General features: G+C 39.8%; 1 protein-coding gene across 3 annotated transcripts in view; it reads right to left on the reverse strand.

Moving 5' to 3' along the window:
- Positions 1-26100, reverse strand: part of LOC119797136 (netrin receptor UNC5C-like) — a 239362-nt gene that overhangs the window by 51357 nt on the left and 161905 nt on the right. For all 3 annotated transcript variants that reach the window (XM_038306101.1, XM_038306092.1, XM_038306108.1), the window contains exon 5: positions 474-654. In XM_038306101.1, the coding sequence (XP_038162029.1) occupies positions 474-654 (181 nt within the window). The remainder of the gene's footprint in view (positions 1-473; positions 655-26100) is intronic.

Below are 26100 nucleotides of genomic sequence, written 5' to 3' on the forward strand. Positions count from 1 at the left end.
AACCGTTGCATATATTAGCTGCGACATATGAATTAAGATTCTATGGCAAAAAAAAATTGATTGACAGATGAGCGTTGATATATGATTGGCGGAATTTAGGTGTTCAGGCTGACGTATAATTAATTGGTCGACATAGGATAACAGAAAAAAAAAACAGATTTTAAGACAGGATTTCATTTGAAAATAGAAATTTTCTCAATTTTGGGACAAAATCGTCTGATAAAGAATACATTTTTATACATTTTTAAGCCAGAATGATTTGACATTTAAAAATGATTTCCCTACGACTTTAAGTTCTTTCCCTTTATAATCTCAGAACCATTAAAATGACGGCCTTGGTAGTTCTAGAGTTAAGGCAGCAGGCAAATGATATGTGACATGTGAAAAAAAGATCTAAAACTGTGGGAACTACTTTTTATACAGTTTTTAGTGAACCACATACAATATGTATAAATACAGGCAGGCACACTTACCATACACAATAACAGTGGCTGTAGTACTTCTTCTTTTGGCCACAATGTTCTTAGCTACACATGTATAGTTGGCTGTGTCAGACAGACGTGCTTGTTTAATGATCAGGTTGTGGTCAATGGTGATATAAAAATTTCTGTCCTCTGCTGGGTCGATTATCTCTTCATTCTTTAACCACTCCACCTGTGACAAAGAGAAAACACAAACCTCTGTGTAAAGAGTTAACATAATAAACAGACAAGAACAGGTAAAATTGGGCCAATGGAAAAATTTGTTTCACGATTAAAATTTGTTGGAGACATCAATTATCTATTAGGATAATGAAGCTGAACAAACACTTATAACACATGTCTCTAGAAACATTGGACTTAGGTCCAGTTTATTTTCCTCTCTTACGATAAATAAACATACATTAAATATAAACAGGATTATCCAAAGATTAATATAAATAGAGCTGTAAAAAGAGCAATTTAATGTTTAGTACATATTCAATATATACAATAATAGAAAAATACTGCCGGTATGCTCACTTATACAGTACCTACATTACTTAGGATTCATATTTCTGTTTTTGGCTCATAAAAGCTAAACCCCAGATCTCAAAACAGTCACTAAATATGAAAGGATAACCTGTTTTAAGCTTTAATTAAGTGATCTCCATAATTTTAATTTGATGTGCTTTATATCAGACTTACATTTACCTGTATAATCCAAAACTATATCTAAAAAGGTTAGGTTTAATCTCCTACTAACTACTACTGAACAAACGGAATATTATGTAAATCAATTTAGCATTTATCCAAGCTATCTTCGAGATACAGCGCAGACAGATATTGTTTTCATTCTTCTTCACATCACAGGGGAGCTGCCAGCCTGACATGGTGGGGTTGTTTGAGTGCCCGATGATCCTAGGAGCTATGTTGCCCCTGGTAGGGTCTCCCATGGCAAAAAGGTCCTAGGTGACAGGCCAGACTAAGAGCAGCTTATAAGACCCTTATCGATACAATCAAACCAAGGACCGTGACGCCATCCGGTATGGCGCAGCTGAGGCCACACCCTGGAGCCAGGGCTGGGGTTGGGACTTCTCAAGCTTTGCCCCAGGGGAGAGGCGGCGAGCTGTGGTGGCCTTGCTCATTGCCCCCCCCCTCCCTCTGTCGACACGTGTCACCCCGGTGAACAAGGGGGTCGTGTCCCTGTGCCTGCGGGTTGGAGACAGGCCTCTCACCACTGTCTGGCCTATGGGCCCAGCATCGGTGCGGAGTGACCAGCCTACATGGTGCTTCAACTGGGGATTCCATTGTTCTACTGGGGGACAGTAAGACCTGGACTGGGGTGATTGGTAGATACTGCCTCCCCAATCTGAATCTGAGTGGTGTACTTTTATTGGACTCCTCTGCTAATCACAGCCTGTCTAGAATGAACACCATGTTCAAGCAGAGGGCGTCCATCAGTGCACATGGCACCAGGACACCCTAGGTCGGAGGTCGATGATCGACTTTGTAGTTGTGTCATCTGATCACTGGTTGCGTGTCTCGGAAACTCGTGTGAAGAGAGGGGCTGAGCTGTTAACTGATCACCACCTGGTGGTGAGCTAGACCCGCTGGCAGGGGAGGAAGCCGGTCAGACCTGGCAGGCCTAAGTGTGTTGTGATGGTCTGTTGGGAATGTCTGGTGGATCCTTCTGTTAGTGCGGTCTTAAACTCCCACCTCCGGATGAGTTTCTCCCAGATCACAAAGGAGGTTGGAGACATGGAGTCGAAGAGGTCCATGTTTGCCTCCTTTATTGTCAATACGGCCGTTTGTAGCTGTGGCCGAAAGGTCTCTGGTGCTTATCGCGGAGGCAATCCCTGAACCTGGTGATGGCTCCTGGAAGTAAGGGATGCGTCAAGCGGAAGAAGAAGGCATACCTGGACTTGTTAGCTAGTGGTACTCCGGAGTCAGCTGAGTCTCAGAGGCAAAATCTCGGGTCTGGGAGGAAAGGCCATGGAGGGGGACTATTGGTCCGCCTCGAAAGTGTTCTGGAAAACTGTCCCCCGCCTTAGGAATGGGTGGGGAGCTGCTGATCTCAACTGGGGATATTGTTGGGCGGTGGAAGGCTGAGGCTGGGGACTTAGAGGAGGACTCGCCCATCAGTCAGGCTGAAGTCACTGGGATAGTTAGAAAGCCTCTCAGTGGCAGGGCCCGGGGGGTGGATGAGATTTGTACCGTAAGTATCTGGATGTTGTAGGACTGGCTTGGCTGAAGTCGCTGTGGTATCATGTGGCAGTCGGGGACAGTACCCCTGGATTGGCAGACCGGGCTGGTGGTCCCTCACTTTAAAAAGGGGGACTGAAGGGTGTGCTCCAATTACAGAGTGATCACACTCTTCAGCCCCTGTAAGGTCTACTCCAGAGTGCTAGAGAGGAGGATCCGGCCGATATTGAACTGCGGACTATTGTATTCTTTTTATATATATATATTTATATATTTTTTTTATAAGAACTGTATATGTACATTCATATGTTTATATTACAGTTTTTTTTATATATATTTTATACTCTTTTTCAAGGATGCACTTTTAAAAAAGATTAAATTGTCCAGAGAGCTGTTGCAAACAAAATTTATTTTTGTTTTGACAAATAAATCTGTCTAAGTCTAAGGTCCCAGTCACAACAAACTGGACCAGCTCTACACCCTTCATTGTGTGCTCAAATGTTCGTGGCAGTTCGCCTAACCACTCCATATGTGTTTTGTGGATCTGGAGAGGGCTTTCAACTGTGTCCCTCGTGGTGCCCTGCCGTGAGTGCTCCGGAAGTATGGGGTCTGGGTCCCTTTGTCACCGGTTCTGTTCATTACATGTATGGCAGAATTTCTAGGCGCAGCTAGGGACCGGAGGGTGTATGGTTTGCGAACCTCAGGATATCTTCTCTGCTGTTTTCAGACAATGTTATCCTGTTGGCCTAATCAAACCAGGACCCTTTGACGTGTACTGGGGCGGTTTGCAGCCAAGAGTGAAGCAATCGGGATGGTTCTCCACCCGAGAAAGGTGGACTCCCCTCTTCAGATTGGTGGAGAGTCCTTGTCTGAAGTGGAGGATTTACGGATGGAGCACGAGATTGATAGACAGATCCGTGCAGCGTCGGCAGTGATGCGGTCACTGTATCGGACTTTAGTGTTGAAGAGGGAGCTGAGTAGGGGGGCAAAGCTCTCGATTTACCAATCGATCTTCGTTTCCACCCTCACTTATGTTCAGGAGATCTGAGTAAGGACCGAAAGGACAAGACCGTGAATACAAGCAGCCGAAATTAGTTTCCTTCGCAGGGTGGCTGGGCGCACCCTTCGAGATTGGGTGAGGAGCTCAGTTACCCAAGAGGAGCTTGGAGTAGAGTCGTTGCTCCTCCACATCGAAAGGATCCAGCTGAGGTGGCTTGGGTACCAGAACAGCTCGAGGAAGTGTGTTTTGATCAGGAAGTCTGGGAATCTCTGCTTAGACTGCTATCTCTGTGACCCGGCCCCGGATAAAGCAGAGCGAAAATGAATGGATGGATGGATCTTTACCTGACAGGAGATGAGGACCAAATGGATTGATACAAAATAGAACAGAATAAGTAAAAAAAAAAAATCCTTTTTAAATGTGACATTACAAATTAAACGTTTAAAAGCTTTATTGTGAATAAAGATATACATACATACATATATATATACATACATTCATACATACATATATACATATATATATATAAATATTTAATTATGTTTTTGAAATCTTGGATAACTAAACTTTTAAAATAAGTGAGCAAAAAATAAATGCTAGGATTTTGAATTGGGATTTGAGATTGTACTGAATGGATTTATGATTATGTTTTAAATATGTCAAGTTACAAAAAAATTATTATCTCACACTGCAAAATGAAAATAAGTGTTAAGGGTTTATATGTATTTTGAATGACCTCTAAATGAAAAAAAAAAAAATTAATAATAATAATAATAATAATTTTAAGGAACTTATTAGCAAACCTATATCTTAAAAACTAACACGAAGGACTCCCAAAGCTTCCAGAAAGTTAATCTTCTGCTTATTGCAGTTGCTCTAGCCATTTTAGGTTGAGATGGCTACTTCATTTAACTACTCTGTAGAAATAACCTCTTCATCAATTTCCTAGCATACAACAATGGGATTTTGATAACCTGTGTGCTCCAGGATCCCCCTGATGAAATAAATATTTGCCCTGTTGGCTATAAACAATACCAGGCCAAAATAATGCCAGCTTTTACTATCTTTCAGATTTCGCTGTATCAGAGTCACCAGCAGAGAAAGCGGGTTCACTTCACTCATTTCCATAAATCTCACAGTGAGAATCGTGTTGAATTGTCATCAAGATCTCCTCTAAAGAATGATTGCTTGCTAAGTTAACTTTGCTATTTTACCTAAAAGTTTTTAAAGCGTACAAAGAGCTTGCTTAATAATTCTGTCAATTTCCAAGGAAAGTATTTCTCCTAGAGTGATGTTTTGGATCAATATATTTTAATGAAACACACTGGCCTAATGTTGTGTTCCTTTTCAGATCTTTTCTTCATAATCATCGCAGTCAATAAAACCAAATATTGTGATCAAATCTCAAATATATTGCATATAATCATGATCATTTATGTGTAGGTTATTTTGTGTGCTGACTTAGAACTGGGCCATTCCTACACATGAAAATGCTATGATCTAAACCTGTCTCTACAGCTACTGCTGACGGTTCTTGACACTGTCCTCTGGAACTTTGAACCTCTGCTCGAGTCTCAACTCTTTTAGCCACTTATAAATATCTTTCTAAGGTTATCCTTTATCCTGACCTTACCTGGTAACCAGATTGATAATAAGGATTTCTCATGTGTTTTTTTTATTGCGGACAAAAAGGGGGGAAAAAAAACGTTTTTTTTTTGTTTTTGTTTTTTTTTATACAGGTATCATTCGTCCAATCATTCCTCAATTTGAAATCATCAATGGAAATATCACAAAACTTTTTTTTATTAAACTATATAGAAAAACAGAAAGTAGGCCTAGTTACTATTTTAATTAATTGTTTTTTTCTACAAACACATGAAGAAAACAAGGTTATAAATAATTCTTTTCAAAAACAGTTTCAAAATAGAGACATGAAAAAAGGTATACTGACAAGAGATGAGAGGTGGGTACATTTATCACTCTACTTCACAGTTCCATAACTAAAAAAATCAGCATGTTGCTTTTGGAGACAATGTGGAATTCTAGAGCTAAAGTAATATGAAATGCTTTGAACATATGCTTTCACAAGGTGCTTTGGGTGAAGGGTAAGACAGGGGTAAACTACTCTATTTATGAGCCTAATCACATATTCTGAGTGCTGTATTTACTGGTCCAAACCCTCATAAATTCACCTTATTCAGTCTTTATTGCAGGAACATAAAAGTCCTGGCTCTGCTGTTTAATTCATCTCATTTAATTTTCTCCTCCTTTCACATTAGGAAATGGAAATTTTGGATGCAGAATTTGTTATTTTTTAGATTAGTTTTTGCTGAGGATTTTAAGCTTTTACCTCTCAGTTATGGTAGAACACTTAAGTGATAAAGATCATCGCAGGCTAGATTTGTCAGTACGAAATAAGTTGGAATGTGACCTTCAAGCGATTAGTTAAGTATTTCTTAAAAGTAAGAAAAGGGGAAACTATTTAATAGAACATAAAAGATGCAACAAATTTTCTTGATTAATGTCTTGTTGTTTAAAGTGATGAAGATCTTGATATTTTATTCATGTTTGTTGAACTAAAATAATAAAAAGTATACATGAACTGTACTTATATAGCACTTATCAACTGGACCCAAAAGAATTTCACACTCATTCAATCATTCGCCTAGTAATGCACAAATTCACACGGTGATGGTAAGCTATTAAATGGACAGGGGAATTGGTATTCTGCAATGAAAAATCTATTTAATTGCAGGATTTTATAAAGAAAAAAAAGCTAACTTTTTTCATATGAAATATTTTAGTTTTGATGATTGTTAGGGTTTTTTTTAAATAGAAGATGTAAGTTCCAAGTGGGTTTAATCAACTACAATTTAGTAAAGTGAGTTTAGTACATCACATAAGTATATGTAAACAACAGCCTTCCAACCTGTGAAACCTGAGAAAAATTAGCAATCATTAACTTTTACTGAGATGAGGAAATGAATACGTCTTTGGCATTTAGACTGCAGCAGGAGATATCAGTGCTGGATGCAGTTAGTCTGCATAATGAGATAGCTCCAGATGCCCTTTCCCCAAAAAAGGTTGATGAGGTTGAGGCCAAAAGAGGATATGTTGATGAAATGTTGTACATGGGTAAAGACAACAGTTAGTAATCTAACCGGGGAGGTGGTAAGAGACATGTATGTGAGCTGGCACCTGATGAGGTGTGGAGGGAGCTAAAGTATGCTTGCAAGAGACTGTATGTTAAGAGCAAGGGAAAACAATGGTAGCCGGGTTAACCTTCAACTTAAATTTGAATTTCAAGAGTATGTGTTTGTGTGTGTGTGTGTGTGTTTGTGGTGGGGGGGGGGGTTACTTGTCTAGGCACCATTTGTTTAGGGCTAAGGTTTCAATTGGATTAGGGTTAGGTATGCATTGGTAATGGTTAGGTTTAGGGTTTGTTTTAGGGTTACAGCATAGAAAGGGTTGAAAATGCCTAATAATCAATGCAAATGTAGCAGAACAAACATGGGTGTGGGTGGGTGTGTCTCAGGGGTGGGGTGGTGGCGGGTATTATACAGAGAGAGAGATAGCTGTACTTTTCTGTACTTTTCAGGATAAATAGATAACATTCTAGCTTAAAATAATTGTCGTTTTCTAAAAGTAGTTTTAAAAAATATATAGTTTATTGTCATTCTTAAGAAATTTGTAATTATGTAAAAGAGGTTTGACTGAATTTTAAAGATTACCTAAAAAATATCATTGTATAATGTCCTTTAAACAGACCTAAATTAAATCTTCAGCTGTACATTTTCTATCTGGCTACTTCACCTGCTCAGATCAAACAAGGGTAAGTAGCTGGATGAGTCATGTCTTGGAAGAAAAAAAAAAGAATAACCTTAAAAAACAGCCATACATGTAAGAGCATTTTGTCTTAGTATTTATCTGTTTATATTTGTTGTTAAATAAGATCATAACCCCCCTAAAATAGAAACCATTGGTTGCTGCATCTCTTATAAAAGTAATTGTGTAAGACTTATTCTTGGACACTGCACAAATGCAGATATTTGTTGTACAAACTTTAAATGAAAGCTGACTATGGTACATATTAGCATTAAGTTGATTAGGGGAAGTAGGTGAGCCCATAAAACTCATCTCTTTATAATTTACTGGCAGTTGTAAGTTCTTGTAAGATAATGTGCCGGCAATAGCTGTGATCTCTGATGGTTTTGGAAGGCTGAAGCCCGTCAGACTGATGTGTGCTCCGGTGGTTTTAGACAAAAGGACCACATGTGGTTGCAAGCCGACCATTACCAGGGCATCATTAGCCACAGCTGGTGTAGGACTGTGTATATAAGTGTGTATCCGTTAATTTGTGTGTGTATGAATGGCAGACGGTGCTGACTGGATCAAACCAACCCCAAGGGAAAGTGGATATTTGTTATTTTAACTTTTGCCACCATTTCACCTGTCCCTTTTGTATTTAAAACACACCACAAACACAGTTTCATATGCAAAAATAAAAAGATGAAAACCCCCCAAAAACAGAATATATTCTCAATTTGTGATTCTCTTTTTGACAGAACTGTGTTGGAATATAGGTAAACAGAATTTTTTTCAGTTCCCATTAAAACACCTTAAGTGAAAAAACTTTCGAATATAAAATGTATGTTGAAGAGCAAAATAAATCTAGATAGTAGATGGTTTAATGGGTCTAAGTGGTATGTAGAAAAATCAAGAAAAAGGAATGGTTTAATGTCTTTGACATCCACTTTTTCGTGTTTGGCAGCCCAACAAAGCCTCAGCTGGAGTAGGAGATAAATGCAGATCAAGATATAGATGTATGTATGCATCCTTTTGTTTGAGCAATAGAAAACATTTTGAACTGCAAAGCTTTGTGACATATACTCCACTCAGAGGAGAAATATTATGTTTTCACTGTGTCGCAAAAAAAAAAAAAAAATAGAATAGAACTTGCAAAAGAAAACCATAGCGGCAGACCACAGTGCAAGGAGTAAGATAAACAGGAAAAAATATCTATATACCGAATACTAAAATATTGCATGCTTTGTGGAGCTACTATGTCTCATATGGGAGTTGATAAGGACTCAAAGATACAGGGTAGAGTGTGTTGAATCCCAGCATTAATATTCTAAAGCAGCAGCAGCTTCACAATAGGGGTATGACAAAACACAGGACCAACGAATTACAATAAAGTGTGATTATGCAATGACATCATGGAAATATTACCTTTCAGCATATTTATGTTGAAATTTGCATGTGTCTGCTGGTAATTGAAGTATTATTATTTATGTTCTTCACTGTGGATTATCCTCTTGATTAGCTAAATTATCTAGATCCTTGTAAGTCTACAGATGAGTGGGTTAACAAGCTCTCAAAGTGATAAATCAACCAATGTGTGGGTGTTTCCATGTTCTCATAATCTGAAAAACCCCACCTCCGGCAAAAGGAAATGTTGCCACCTTCTTTAAAAGAAACCAGTGTTGGATGGTAGATAAAAAAGAAACACTGAATGGAGATTTGAGACATTTAAAAGCATAACTAACAAGAAAATGTTTGCTTTTATCTCTTAAGGAACATCAGCTTCAATCTTTGATTTGTGAATCTAAAACAACCCCAAACATTTAGGTTAAGTCAAAGTTGACAGACACAGGATATTTTCGCAATTATCTGATAAATTCTGTAAAATGTTAAAAGTACCAAAGTACAGAGCCCTTGGTCCTCATCATGGCAGACTCAGGCTCGAATCCAATCTGTGGTCCTTTGCCACGTCTCTCCCCCTCTCTTAAACCCTGTTTCCTTTCAACCCACTGTACAAAAACGAGCCACAGATGCCAAAAAACCACAAAAAATATATAGATATCTTGACTGATCAAAATAAAAGTTTTTCCATGTGTAACCTTTACACGCATGCAACCCAGATTTTTGCCCTTATGTGCTATAGCATCTGTTTTTTTCTCCTTAAAACCAAATGTGATTACTTTGAGGGGTATAAAAGAGTATGAATGGGTTTAATATATATTGCCACAGAAAAAAATATTCTTACAAAAGTAGAGAAGTTTTATAAATTTCTTTTATATTTTTTACTTTTACTTTTGTTTAGAATCGGAAAATTATTTCTGTTGAAATCTATTTACAACAAATAAAAATCTTATCAACTAATATCCACAAGGTTTGACAAATAGGTTTTTGGTGAGACACAGAAACTAAGCAAGCTTTAACGCATGTTTCTGTTTATTCCTATAAGCCCTTCAAAGTACATTTTGATAGTTATGAATACAACGTGCTGATACAACATTTTGATTTCCTATAAGATACCTAAATGTTACCTTTCAGAATGGATATTGACCCGATACCACAATAGCACAGATTATTCATTATTTTAATAATTATCGTGTAGTGTGGAATTTTAGAAAAGGCCTTACTCAGACAAAGAAAAACAATCTACAACAATAGGTATCAGAATAACTAACCAATTAATTATTATTAACCAAAAGGTGACATACACTTTAGACAGAGACAGAGTGTTTTTATTAAAATGCTAGTAACTGGAATTTTAGGTGGAGGCCGATAATATTTTTTGGATATTTGGATATTGCTAGCTATGAACTCATTATGGCCAGATGCCCAAAGCTCGTTATTACTGCCTGGAAGTTGTATCCATAGCATCATCATCATAAGTGCCTTGCTTGGTTCTGTTATCAAACATTCATATTTTCTTGTACACTCACACACCAGGAAACCGAACAAACTCAAGAGAACATAAGCAAGTCAATCAAATGAGCTGCAGATATAGCAAACCACAGAGAAGGGACATAAAGGTAGGAAACAACAATAAATATACAAAAAAATGCTGAAGGAATGGAGATGGCAAGCATGGAGATGGCAAGCATGGATAGATGGATAAAGACAGAAGAAGGCAGAAAGGGAGAGCAACTGGGAAAAAAACACATTTGGGAGGAAAATGACACAAGCATCAGCAGGGTTACAAGAGAGCCATAGAATGGGAGATGAGTCTTGGCAGAGAAGACCATCTATCTTTCTCTTCTGCTGCCATCAGCTTTGTTGACACAGACCCAGACAATTGGCCATAACTGTCTGCATGTGTTTATCCATGGATAATACCAATATACACACAATGAAACACACACATACACCACCCGCACCCTGATGTGTTGCTAAGTAGAATAGTAATCAAGCTATTCATTAGTGCAATAACAAAGGCCATTACTGGCTAATCAACGATCTTCAAACTCAATCGAGAAAAGCTAATAGAAATTTAATCCAACAGTGCTCTTGGATGTGGGGGAAGCTTGTGTGTTGGAAAGTGTGTCTGTGTTGATTTTAGACAAAATATTTGGTCTATTGAGAGAAGAGTCTGTCCCTTTAAACAATTAACAAGAGAACGAATCGATTGAGAAATAACGTACCAAAATAATACCCTTTTAAAGTAAAACACAAAAGCTGAAGCCGATTGGCAGAGTTTTTTGTTTTTTTTATTGAACACAGCTAAGGATGAAAATAGTTAATAATGTGTATCTCACTGACTGATATAAAGTGAAGAAACAAAACAAACAAAGAAATAAAAAACAATGTTTGATTCAAAATAGCAAATAACTACTCAGTCAACTTTCGATTAAATGGAAAGTAGATATTCACTTAACTTCCAATGTAACAAAGTTCATAATGAGAGTCAATCTTTGCTTATTTTCTGCTGAGGTAGGAAGAATCATGAAGATTAAGAAACACACCAGCTAGGATAAAAAAGGGTTAGATAAAAAAAAGGGAAAAACCCAAAATACCCTTACATTTATACATCTAACAGAGCACTAATTAGTGATAATTTCTCCACAAAGGAATCAGAATTACTTTCATTTAAAACTTATGCATGACACAACATTACTCAAAGAAGCATCCAATATGTATCTAGGAAAAATAGGAGGAACAGAGATTTACAGTTTAGGAAGGAGACTGTACTGACAAGAAAACTATTAAATGTTCACTTATAACACATTTTTCATGGAAAAGTTGCTAGGATTAATCTGCTGATGAAGTACAGTATAGACATCAGTTGTTACCATTGCAGTTTGCCACAAGCCAGGCAAGAGATTCATGAAAACTTACCCTCTTGTTCTATATACCAAGTAATAGGTCCTGTTAAAAATCAACTCTGGTCATTACTATAAATTACATCATCACCACTATTAAACACTGTCGTGGGAGAATAATACCGTGAAGATAGTTTTCTTCAGCGGGAGAGGAAATACAGACATGGTTGATTGATACGGAAAAATGCAAGAGAATCTTTAAAGAAAACCTCTTAGATGCAGCAAAATAATTCAAACTGGTGTCAAAATTAATCTTCTAGCAAACAGCCAAATTATAGCGGACAGGTGTAGATTTGGGCTGCACAGTGGTGCAGTTGGTAGCACTGCAGCAAGAACTTCTGATTTCAATTCCTGTCCCAGGGACTTTCTACATGGAGTCTGCATGTTCTCCAGGTGCACGCCTGGGCTCTCTCCGGGTACTCCGGCTTCCTCCCATAGTCCAAAAACATGACTGTTAGAATAATTGGCTTTTCTTAGGTGTGATTGTGTATGTGCACGGTTGTATATCTCTGTGTTGTACTGTGACAGACTGCCAATCTGTCCAGGGTATACGCCGACTTTTGCCCAGACTGCCAGAGATAGGCACAGACTCCACTGTGACCCTGACCTAATAAGTGGGAAAAGATGGAGGGATGGAGGTATAGATTAAAGAATATATATATATATATATATATATATATATATAGAGAGAGAGAGAGAGAGAGAGAGAGAGAGAGAAAGAGATGTATACATACACTACCTAGTAACAGACAACTAAAGACCAATAAACCAAACAAATAAAAGGGTGAAGCCACAAGGCTGCAGCTTTATATAGGCTTTACACTATTAGAATTATCAGCAAAGCACTGTACATCACTTTGCATTCTCATTTCTCCTGATACCCCTTCAGTTAAACTTTCATTGCTTTTTTGCCTGCAGATCTGTGTTTTGTAAAAGCACCTGATCTACAGATCTTCAAAAACTCTTCGTGACTCTTTAAGCATCACTTCTTAAGTACTGTAATTTCCAGCTATGCAAGTAGGAACTATTGATTTGATAAAGCAAGTTGAAACAAATGCTGTTTGTAAGGTGTACACATTGTGTGTGTGTTTGTGTTTATTTACTTTAATTCAGTTACTGCAATTTGAACATTAAACTTTCCGGTTGGCAGCATTCTAGGGAATACAAATCGCCACATTTTTGTGCCAAGAGGACCTGGTTAATTGTGCTTTCAATTTTAAGATCTACAAAACACACACAGATCCTAGCGCATTATTGTGTTTCTTTTTAATGGCGCTTTTTCCACATAAATCTAATTTCCCTTTTCTTCTACACTGCTACAAACTACATGTTCTTCCAAACATTGCCTCTACAGTAAAGAATGTATGTCTTTAAATGAAGAAGCATTTAAAAGGAAGAGTTGCAGATGCAAAGTCTGTGTTCTAGTCTGTGTTCTATGCTTAATAATTTAACTATTGATTTACAGTATGAATAAGGAACCAAATAAAGCCCTTTCACAAGCACAAGGGTGGGGAATTGCCAAGCATGGGTAAGCAGAACCGATTTTCTAAAATTATGTCAAACAACAAAGCTTGAAAACAGTTAAGATTAAATGTCAACAGTCATGTTACAGCCCATAACAATTGGTTGGAATAATCAAGTTACAGCTTGGATTCTGTGATGTGTGCTTTTCAGCCACCAACAACATATTTGTACCAATTCACATCATCATCTTAATTGGCCATATGTCCTGGTATTTCTGTATGCATCTTCTCTACACTTGGGAGGTGATTAGGATGAGTCTGCTGCCCAGTGCTTCTGTGGGGAATTCACTGTAGCCAGCAACACCCCAGCAATACATTACACATGAGTGGCCAGACTGGCAGATTGTGCAGGTTAACACGAGGTCACCATGGATATATATGGGACTCAAGCTGGAGAAGTGTGCTGGTGTATGCCTGTGTGTTTGTCTATGTGCATGTCAACATGGGATTTCAGAAGTGTGACATCTTAATTAATTAGATCCACGGAAGTGACATAAAGACCTAATTAACCATGCTGACATAACTGGGTTGCCATCAACCACAATTCTTTAATTAAGTTTTAAAAAGATGAATAAGAATAACTCTAGTTTATTGGTATAGTGAATAACACGTTTTTGGGCACCTGTATATGTAAAAAAATGACAAATGGTTATGTTGGGTATTTTTGGTTTAACTTTTCCAATGCCAAAAAGAGCCCCAAACTTCTACGGACCAAAGTAATGCACATAATAAACATGGAGTTAAATTTTTTTTATACATTTTTCTTTGTTTTTTTGTGGAGTTCATGTTTAACCAATTATTTTAGTTGTGAATGAAAGTCCCCTCAGATCTAAGCAATCTGCAGCCTGTTTTGGTTTCATATGTCGTTTATTTAGCACCATCTAAACTTCTAACAAATCTTAAGTTTCCCTGTTCCTATTAGATAAACTACTGTGTGTTACTGCAGTGATTCCCAGAGCCCTTTTACCAGAGAAGAGTCCATAACCCTCATATGCACAAGTCCAGCAGATTTATTTTATTAAATTTATGACAAAATCTGTGAAATTATTGGAAATTCTGGCAAAGGGCTCACCTGCTGTTGTTTGCACAGCGAAGCACTACAAGAGAGGAAAAAAGTCAAAAGAGATTCTTTAGACTGTGATCAGGAATAATTCTCTCCAATGTTCCCTCACTGTGCAATAAATTGGAGAAACTTTAGCAACTGATGCAGAAAATCGATACTCTATGGCTACATCCGCACTGTAGGTCTTCATGGTCAAATCTGATTTTTTTTTTTTCAATTCCAGAAACTTTTGAAACGTTGCCAATATCTGACTCCAGTGTGAACTATTTGCAGCTCCAAACTGACCCAAATGCGCAACTGAACAATTAGTGTCATCACAAGCAGCAAAACAGTGAACACAAAGAAATATGTCTTTTGCTTTAAGTGCACAACAAAAGCTATGTATCGTGTCAGCTGTGTAGAAAATCCATGAATAAATGAGTTCAATGTTTTTGTGGCATTTTAGGGAAATCTGACTCATTTTAACACAATATAATGTAAACATGCTGATAGATATCAAGCATTGATAAGGCAGGTATATTAACAACTTTACAAAGACCGAGTTTATTCACAACCATATCATGTAGAGGTCTACTTTAAATCACATATTTCAGCACCTCTCTTTTGAACTCCAAGGGCAAGAGAAATCAAGTATGAGACTGCAGCAGGAGCAGATCATCCAAATTTCTAACAACGGTAGCTTTAAGAGGGTTCTGTTTGAAGGACTGTATACAAATTTGACAATACAAACTGTGTCCCACATTAAGTTGTTTCCTATAAGCCTTTCATTTAGGCTTGAATAACATTTTATCTCAAATGTGCAGTACTATCGTAGCTTGGCAAACTGCTACCCTTTCAGCATCAAGTTTGCGAATTTAATTGAATTAGAAAGTGACATCAAAGTAAAATCTGCCACTCTTGGTGGTTCACAGACTTGGCTTGGTGATCTAACATTGGACTCATGCAGTTCATAACTCTAATCTGGAATTTTAAGTGGTCTGTACTTATACAGCATTCTTTTCAAGTGGGAAGACTTGACCAAAGTGCTTTACATTACATTCAGTCACTCACCAATTCACACTTACACACTGATCGTTGCAAGCTACATTGTACCCACAGCTACCCTGGGGCCCACTGGCAGAAGCCAGGCTGCCGTACTGAGGCACTCTCTGACCACCATCAGTAGGCAATGCTGTTGAAGTGTTCAAGGACACAGCAATGTTGAAAGTAGGAGCCAGGGCTTAAACCCCTTGGTTCCAAGGCAAACTCCAGCGTCCAATGCCACTCAAACGGCAGGGGGGATCTCCTAAAGCGGGCTGTCTTGCAGTGGATCTGATGAAGTCATGGACTGGAGACACTCTGTTGCTGTTCAACAGTTCAAAAGATATAGTCAGGGTTGTCTTTAATGTTCTTCATAATGTTCTTTTCTATAATTCTTCACAAAAAAATGTGCCAGAATACAATACTAATGTATGGAATATGAAAATATTTCAGGGGTTGAATACTTTTGCAAGGCACTACAGTTTTTGTTGATCACAAATAAAACCAGACAAAGGTATTGTTGGGATCCTCAGGCTTGCCCACTAGAGGGCGCCGAGGATCCTCTTCTGCTCTCTTTGTTTTTCCCTTAGGTTTGGAGTTACTGTGAGGATCTGGAGATTACCCTCTGTCTCCAGCAGGATGCGCTGTGGGTCTTCTGGAGCTGGAACCTTCCTGCACACCTGTTCCTAATCCTCTCATTAGAAGACCTCTCCTTTATAAGCTCCTGCCTGACCTTGATCCCACGCCGCAGTGTTGATCTTAGTTGGAATCCTGTCTCTTCGTGAAAGCTCTGGATGAGCTTAACCTCCTGTCTCTTCGTGAAAGCTCTGGATGAGCTTAACCTCCTGTCTCCTCGTGAAAGCTCTGGATGAGCTTAACCTCCTGTCTCCTCGTGAAAGCTCTGGATGAGCTTAACCTCCTGTCTCCTCGTGAAAGCTCTGGATGAGCTTAACCTCCTGTCTCCTCGTGAAAGCTCTGGATGAGCTTAACCTCCTGTCTCCTCGTGAAAGCTCTGGTTGAGCTTAACCACCTGTCTCCTCGTGAAAGCTCTGGATGAGCTTAACCTCCTGTCTCCTTGTGAAGCTCTGGAAGAACTGTCTCTCTGGCAACCTGTCTCTGGCCTGCAGCTCTAGGAGAGTTAACCAGCTAATCTACCCTGGTGAGCCACCCCAAGAATCCTACGTGGATGATACCTGTCGACTTCCCTGTGGAGTTTCCCCAAGAGGTTCCCATGTGGATTTCCCCTGTTGTTTCCCTGCAGTGAGCTGGAAGCTCAGCTTCCAGCCATCTCCCCTTCCCTGCTCAGACCCCAATGAACCAGCCCCCTGCCTGAACTGTTATTCTCGTGCTTGTGCCTTAAATAAACTCTTTGGACTTTTTACCAGTGCCTCTGTGTGTGTTCTGCATCTTGGGCTTTACTCTAAGAGAACCCATCATGACAGGTATTAACTTTGTGAGACACACTGTACATTACATATTTACCAATGCCTTATACATCCAAATCAAAACTTAAGTTAGTAATAGAAACAAACGGGAAGTACAATGTATTTGAGGAAAAATTAGATATCCTTAATTTGTAACAGAGAGAGAAATGCACGAGTGCTCTCTAACGTGTCTGCTGAGACAGAATTGGGACATGAGGAAGCCTATTTGGACTGGTACAGTGCTCCATATGCCTATTTATAATCAACTATGCTTCCACAGCGTGGTACAGGTGATGATGTATTATTTCCATGTATGATCCATGACCATTTTTTTTACACAGCTGTGAAATGTTTAGTTTCTGAGGATTTTCAGATAAATACAGTGATATCATTTTACCTTCAACATTCCAGTCCAACACTTTTCAGAGCCCATCGATCCTGCAGTTGCTGTGTTTACCTAAAATCTTAGAATGATTAATATATTAATGGCAAAATTTTAGCTTATAAATGATGTGGTTATAATTTATGTGGAAGATTAGGGAGGATATAAAAGAAGAAGCTTTAGCACCAAAGAGGGCCACAGATGTTCTGAACACAATGCTTACACCAGCCTCTCTGGAAAGCACAAAAACACACATGCACACAATTTTATTTATACACACCATTGTGTTACCTCTGAGATTTAACACAGGTGCAGATGCTTCACAGTGATCAATTAGACTCACTCTCTCCCATCAGCATTCAAGAGTGGAGAGAGGAAAAGATTGATGGGGAAAAATCTCCCTCAAGAAGAATAGGTATGTATGTCCAAGGCAAGTCTGAAGTAGGTAAAAGACAGAGTTTAGGAATGTTATTTTATGGTGGAGGATGAAGAAGAAACAAATGGCTGATAACATGGGTGGGGGATCCAATAAAACAAAAGTTGACTATGTCAACAAAAAATAAAATGAGCTTGGGAATTTCCATAACATGTCAGAGACAGGGAATAGGAAGAGCAGAAAAAGATATGCTGCTGAAAGGGTGGAAAAGGGATTAGAAAGAAGAGCTGGGGAAGATATGCTGGTGTAATTTATTATGCTCCCACACATGGGAAAACAACTACAGGAAAGTGAAAGTAGTGTGAATAAAGGGGCGAGTTTAGAGGATGGTGTAAAAAAAAACCCATCAAAATATAGGGTGTGAGTAGCAATTTACAAGACAGTGCCTGGATCAAGTAAAGACTTTTACTTTTGAACAAAAAAAGGGTTTTGGTGTCAGATTGTGTAATTATGCATTTTTTTTCCATTGGATGTAAATAAAGTTTTCTGTGTCCTGCATGCACTCACATAGACATATTATCAATAATCTTAAGATCTGAATGTGATACAAAACTTTGACTATTGTTCTGTTGCCAAAACACTTGGGAATGTAGGCCATAACTGCAATCCACAGAGCACAGAACACTAGAGACCACTGTATTTTAAAAACTTTTGACAAAGCAATTAATAAAAAAATAAAAAAATGGATTTATCTGCCAGACAACAATAGTTTTTTTTGCAATGTAAAAAGATAAGGAACATATTATTACCCTCATATATTCTTCGATATGATGGTGTAATGGGCAATGTGTATTTTGGCAACAGGGCAGTACATACATGTCTCTGCAGGTATACACTCTTCTGCATAACACTAGTATTATGTCATTCAGGTTTACTGTAGTTTGCAATGCAAAAAGTCAACCACTTTATTGCCATTGCATCATTGAGACTGCAAAACCGTTCTATACTGTCCACATGAGTCAGCGGGATGTCCTGTCTCCTGTCACTAGGTATCAACAGGAGGGCCCACTTCCTGTAATCTGGAAGCCTCAATTTATGTCAACATGATTTGGCTGGACGCCTCTCCTCTCACAGGGGAGTTAGCTGGATTCCTCAACACAACTCATCATGGTTCTACATGAAGCTCTGACCCAAGTCACCAGGGTCCAGCATAACGTCCCACAAGTCCTTGATATTGAATACCAGGTGGAATTTCTATCTGTCACTGAACTCCAACAAAGCCTTAAAAAGAGCTCAATCAGCCCCAGCATCATGAGTCAAGCCTCCACCAAGGCTCCACTGAGATTTTAAGCTGTGGTTAAACAAGTGCTCATAACCCCATCTCCACTGTTGGCCAAAGTTCCCAGATCTCCATCATGTTTCTGATTTCTCTGTGTTTCACTGTGCATCCAACTTCCTCAGGCCACACTCTGAGCACGGCAAATCTCAAGATCTCTGCTTGAATGCCTAAAGTTGCTAGACCTTTGGCCTGAGCCAAACCCACCAGACCTCTGGCCTGAGCCCAAGCCACCAGACCTCTGGTCCAGGCCAAAGGCCCTTCCAGGACTCGCCCAACACTAGAGATCAAGCTATGTCTGGAACAGCTACAGGCCTCCCAACTATAAATCTTGACCTCTTTCCTCGTCGGTGACGACCCCTATACAACCCTCCTGTACTTTTATTATTTTGTCATTATCCTTGTCTGGATTTTGGTCAAGATGACAATGTCTTTTTCCCCACAAACAATTTTGCTAACAGTAAGGTTTAGGGTTAGGTATGCACTGGTAATGTTTAGCTTTAGGGGTGTAGAGGTCCAAAATTGTGTTGGAATACAGGTTAGTGCCAGAGCTCTATGTAAAGATATGTAATTTTATAAAAATGGAAGCTTGTACAAAGGATGAATAAAAGGTTAAGGTAAGTTGTAACAGGTGAAGGGAAGATTACAAAAACACGCTGATTGGGTATTGTCTGGCATCCTTTGACTTTAGGGTTAGTTAAAAGGTCATGGTAAGGTGATTTAAGCCTCAGTCTAATGTAATGTGTTGTTGTTAAAAATTAAAGCCTGCTATTGGCCACTGCCTGGGACTGTAGGTGCCCTGTCACCTTAGGGTTAGCTATAAGATGCAGGGTAAGCTGATGATAAATTATGTAGGAGGCATATGGCTTAAGTGTCCTATGACAGGTTAGTTTGCTAAAATGTCATGGTAAGGTGATCTATGCCTAAAGACCAGAGCACACTGAATCCGATTTTGGATCCGATTTGACAGAAAATCATGCTGGATGAGGTTTTGATGTTTAGTGCTCATTGAAGGTCAATGGGGATGATTACATCCGGCAACACAATTTTACAGAAGGGTGCATGCGTAGCTCCGACTAAGATAGACCCCAGGTCTATTTAAGTCGGACGACGCAGCAATTCAGTGGTGATGTCATGGGTCTGAAGAGACATGCAGTTACAAAGTAAAACACATCCGCTTTGGGAGAAAATACAAAATAAAATCTGTTAATCACACAAGAAAAGTCAGCTTCAGAGTCGCACATTGCGAACAAAGTAAGTGGGACAGACTTGTGCAAGAAACAATGAATGAAACATTAAAAAAGAATACTATACCCATGAAAGGAATTCAGGAGGACAGAAAACGGATAAACTAGTTATCCTCTTTGAGCCTTGTAAAAACAACAAGGGACGAAAACCGCAGTTACCAACTACCTTAAAAAAAAAAAAAAAAAAAAAAAGAATGAACACTTATATAGTAAAATACTGATCCTCTTTGAGCGTCACCAAAAAACAGAATAACGAGGGTTAGACAGAGCGGGTAAGCTTGGTGTATCTCTCTCACATCTATGAAAAAAAGAATGAAAAAAGGTGACAAACTTCAGAGTTCATGCACTGAGAATCACCACTCTGTTCCTCAGTCAGCGTATAAGCCACCACATTATTGCTGTGTATTTCTTTTCTTTAGACATACACTATATTGCCAAAAGTATTTGCTCACCTGCCTTGACTCACATATGAGCTTAAGTGACATCCCGTTCCTAATCCATAGGGTTCAATATGACGTCGGTCCACCCTTTGCAGCTAGAACAGCTTCAACTCTTCTGGGAAGGCTGTCCACAAGGTTTAGGAGTGTGTTTATGGGAATTTTTGACCATTCTTCCAGAAGCGCATTTGTGAGGTCGCACACTGATGTTGGACGAGAAGGCCTGGCTCTCAGTCTCCGCTCTAATTCATCCCAAAGGTGTTCTATCGGGTTGAGGTCAGGACTCTGTGCAGGCCAGTCAAGTTCATCCACACCAGACTCTGTCATCCATGTCTTTATGGACCTTGCTTTGTGCAGTGGTGCACAGTCATGTTGGAAGAGGAAGGGGCCAGCTCCAAACTGTTCCCACAAAGTTGGGAGCATGGAATTGTCCAAAATGTCTTGGTATGCTGAAGCATTCAGAGTTCCTTTCACTGGAACTAAGGGGCCAAGCCCAGCTCCTGAAAAACAACCCCACACCATAATCCCCCCTCCACCAAACTTTACACTTGGCACAATGCAGTCAGACAAGTACCGTTCTCCTGGCAACCGCCAAACCCAGACCCGTCCATCAGATTGCCAGATGGAGAAGCGCGATTCGTCACTCCAGAGAACGCGTCTCCACTGCTCTAGAGTCCAGTGGCGGCGTGCTTTACACCACCGCATCCGACGCTTTGCATTGCACTTGGTGATGTATGGCTTGGATGCAGCTGCTCGACCATGGAAACCCATTCCATGAAGCTCTCTGCGCACTGTTCTTGAGCTAATCTGAAGGCCACATGAAGTTTGGAGGTCTGTAGTGATTGACTCTGCAGAAAGTTGGCGACCTCTTCGCACTATGCGCGTCAGCATCCGCTGACCCCGCTCCGTCAGTTTACGTGGCCTACCACTTCGTGGCTGAGTTGCTGTCGTTCCCAAACACTTCCATTTTCTTATAATACAGCTGACAGTTGACTGTGGAATATTTAGGAGCGAGGAAATTTCACGACTGGATTTGTTGCACAGGTGGCATCCTATCACAGTTCCACGCTGGAATTCACTGAGCTCCTGAGAGCGACCCATTCTTTCACAAATGTTTGTAAAAACAGTCTGCATGCCTAGGTGCTTGAATTTATACACCTGTGGCCATGGAAGTGATTGGAACACCTGATTCCAATAATTTGGATGGGTGAGCAAATACTTTTGGCAATATAGTGTAGATCTCATTATATTTTTAATATAGGCATATAAGCATTCTCTATCTGTTCTGGTTTGAGATGCTGCACAGACTTATTAGGTGGGCCTTTTCTTTATAGAATGTGCCAGTGTTTTTTTTTTTATATATAACTTAATAATCTATCCAAGGCAAATATGGAAAATTGTTTCAGTTTTTGTGGCACTAAGGCAGAAGTGAAAAAAAAATCTGTGCAGATCTGCTCACCCTGCCAAGTCGGAGCCTCTATATGCACTCAGTGTAACTGGATCAGAGATTAGAAAGTTGTATGCAACCGGTTTAATAAGGCTGTTGTTGACAAGAAGAATAAAGGACCTTTAGCCACTACCTGGGATTGAACTTCTGAGTTCAAGAGGGTGTCCCCATCTCATTGAGCTAACTGGGCCATGGTAATGTGAGTTGAGGCATGCAAAGTGTGCCTGGTTATTCATCCAAGGATGGAAAAGAAATGGAAAAGAAGGGAGGAGAGAAAGGGGAGTTTAGGAGCATGTGTTATCAGTCTCCTATGTTGAAGTGGTGGGTATAGGTGGATCCCTGAGGGTCCCTGTTTTTATATCTGTCGCTATATCTTCCTGTGTGTGGTGCATTTCGCTGCTGAGACTTGCCCTTTCCTTATTTGAGGTGTGAATATGTGGTCTCTGTGATTTGTTTACATGTCGTGGGTGTAAGTAGACCCACGGAAGTATGATGTGGTTCATATATGTTGCTTGCCCATTCGTTATAGTTTGGTGGATTGGTAAATGGCTGTTATTCCTAGCAAGTAAAATGGCAAAGGAGCTAGCTGGCATTCATCTGGGAGGGAAGTTGAAGAAGGTGTGGGCAATATATTGAATATACTCATATCCCCATGCACAATAGTTACACTGACTCTATTGAAACCATCGAGTACATATTTGCCTGACGACATTAGGCCATCTGCATCCCTTCACTAAGAGTTTTTTTTCCCCACACGTTTTGAATACATCATAAACCCCTCCACCAAAATTTATTTTCTTTCTGTGCAGCATGCATGCACACTACAGCAACTGGCAAACGAAATATGGTAAAAGCAGCTTACATATGTCCAAACTTAGTAAACAAACACTTGTTGTTAATCAGTGTTCACAAGTAAGTATGATGAATAATCAAAACCCCTAACAGCTAGCTCCTGAAAAACTGTACAAATGGTAACCAATCAAATCTAACCATTGCTGCTAGGTCACTACAAAGATCAACAAATATGAATAGATCCACAAACACAGATCACTGGACAGCTACCCATTGAGGATGACAACAATGTGCTGTTCTTAGTTTCTATTACCATGAAAGCTACTGCTGTTGGATAACATGCTACCCCTGGCTATTTACAGTCTACACAAAAAATATGTTCTCTATCATAAAGCACTAAAATCACACAGAAGCTAGGGGACCTAATTACCAGGACACTCCCTTTGCAGAAAAAAAAAAGCATCCAGGGCCTTAAGGTGCTGCTGTGGATCAATGCGCTTCTCATTCATGTCCACATAAATTGATGTATGTACAATACATTTGGCTTATTTAATTTTTTTATAAATGGATTATATTTTAAGGGTGGCGGTGTTGGTATGTGTAAACATGAAAATTCAACCACTAATACCAGCCTCTTCTAATCTTTCCGACTCATATCTCCATGAAGAGAAATCAGGCATTACATAAAGGGACTACCACTATGGAAGATTGATTGATGGTTTGTCCTTTGGAGACATGGTGCAGGTGGTTGGTGAGTTAATGGGAAAATGATGTCCAGGAAACACACACAAAAAAAAAGAAGCAAAGACCTGTGACTTTGAAGTGGACACTTTAAAGGCATGACGAAAAGCACAAAAAAGTGTGTGAGATAATGATTAGAGAAATAGTGGCTGCCCGTCTCCTTTTTCCCATATATTTTCAGTTGGTCCTGTTAATTATTTTTCTTCTCCCTAAGCCACTTGCCTTAATTCGCCTCAGCTGTTTCTCATTCTCACCTGATTACTCTCACCTGCGCACTCTCTCTCTCTCTCTCTCTTTCTCTCTTCCGGTGAGTGTGAGTGCAGGTGGTGGACGTGAGAGTGGTGCGGAGATTTGAATGGTGTTTTTTCTTTTTTCCCATGGTCTGATTTTGGTTTCCCTTGCTTCTCTGACTGCTCTAACATGCACCAAACCAGGTAAGGTTATTATATTTTATTTTTATCATTGAGGTTTAGCCAGGTGAACGGTAGGTGCGTTCGTTAGTTGTTTCCAGGAGGCATGGCGTCCTCCGCGACGCCTCCTCTGTCTATCAGGCAGGGAGTGCGAATAGTCCCGCCGGATGGCTCTGTAACTGTGGAGGAGGTGTTGTTGGCTGTTGGTGAACAGGTAGGACACGACAAACTCTCTCACGCTTCACGAATTAACAAAGCAGTGGTGTTGTTTTTGACAGATGAGCCGACTGTCCATCAGGTGATTGAGGTCGGGGTGGTTGTCAGGGATTTATTCCTGCAGGTCTCCCCGCTGTCAGTGCCATCCACACGGATCACCGTATCCGGTGTTCCGCCGTTTATACCAAACAACCTGTTGGAGAATGAGCTCTGTAGGTTTGGCAAACTAGGAAGTACCTTTAGAACAATTAGTTTGGGGTGCAAGGACCCCAAACTGAAACATGTCCAATCTCTGAGGCGGCAGGTGTTTATGTTCCTGGAATCACCCACCCAGACCCTGGAGGTGTCCTTCAGAGTAAAACATGGAGATGGTTTTTACATGGCGTACGCCAGCTCGGGACACATGAAATGTTTTGAGTGGGGAGATGTTGGACACAAAAGATCTGGGTGTCCACATAAACAACAGGAAGGAGATCACTCAGCGGATACAACTGGTGGCTTTGCTGCCGGGTCTTCGGGGAGCACAGTGTCGGTCACCGCGGGCCCTGTGTTCGTCGGCGCTGCCTCTCCGGGCGCGGCGCCCGCTTCTGGCGGGGCTGCGCCATAGAGAGCGTTCTGACCAGCTGTCTCACTGTATGGTGTGGAGGCTGCAGCGCTGCAGATTGGAAGAAGCTGAGAAGAGTAGTGAGAACAGCAGAGAAGATCATCGGGGTTCCTCTTCCCTTGATAAAAAACCCATCCCAGCGCTGTGTGTCCCGAGCCCGTAACATTATCAACAGCTGGAATAAGAATCAACACCCCAACGTTGGGGGAATGTGACACAGGGATTAAATGATAGGAAATTAAAAAGGCTAATCTTACTTGTATTGTAGCTCTGTTGTAATACACACCTACTTCCTTATAAGAAGGAGAAACATGTTTAACAAATTAAGGAAAGCTTTTTAACAACTTTAGATTTGGACAGATCCCCCCAAAAACAATAAAAAATAACTTATTGGTGACACCCTCTGTTTTGTTGAATATATAATTTAAATTAACCTGTTTCAAGTGATTGTAAGGTGGTGTTGATTCACAAAAAATGGCTTTGAAGATGAAAAACAGACTTTACCAGTTTGGTGATTGAGGTTCGGCTGACTGAGAGCTGAGAAGCAGAATTAAAGGACCATCAAAAGCCAGGCAGGAGGCAACAATTGTAGCCAATTGTTGAAAAACTAGATTTTGATAACAGCTGGCTCTTTACGCAAGACTCTAATGTCAAGTCCGGAGCTCGTAAAATCTGTGTGTGCCTGAGAAAACATTAGAAATAGGAGAAAAAAATGTGAATGCAACATTTCTCCAAAACCACTTGTACAAACGATTTAATAACCAATTTGTTTACATGAACACTTCTTGCATGAGACCCATTGTTCTTACAGCATCACTATAGTAAAGAACCTCTAAAATGTTTTGGGACATTTGTTAGGTTTGTTAGGGATCATGTTACCAATAACCCTTTCATGCAGCAGTGAGCCAGTGTGAAAGTGATTGACAATTTGTTAATTTATAGAACGGCCTTGTTTAGGCTTATGGGTAAGGCTGTAAAATATTTTATGTCTCCTGTTTCTGTATTTATGTCTGTACTGATTTGTGCCTTTGGATGTGATGGATTTTTGCTTCACTACAGAGTCCTCCTTGTCACTAAGAAATAAAAACAAGAATGTCCACAAAGACAGTTTCAGTATTTCATTAAACACTTTTCATAATTCAAAGCTTAGGAGGCTTGTTAGGGCTATAATTTCTCCACAGTTAAACTTTTGACTGAGTTGTGGGTAGGCCGTATTACATCATTTTGCCATGTGTTTGGTGACTGATACTCTCTCTATTTGATCTGAAATCTTAGTAGGTTTATATTTCTGAGTGATGATAACACCTA

This window comes from Cyprinodon tularosa, unplaced genomic scaffold (genome assembly GCF_016077235.1).
Source record: "Cyprinodon tularosa strain WSP-4 unplaced genomic scaffold, ASM1607723v1 ctg115, whole genome shotgun sequence".
In the NCBI taxonomy this organism is placed as follows: Eukaryota; Metazoa; Chordata; class Actinopteri; order Cyprinodontiformes; family Cyprinodontidae; genus Cyprinodon; species Cyprinodon tularosa.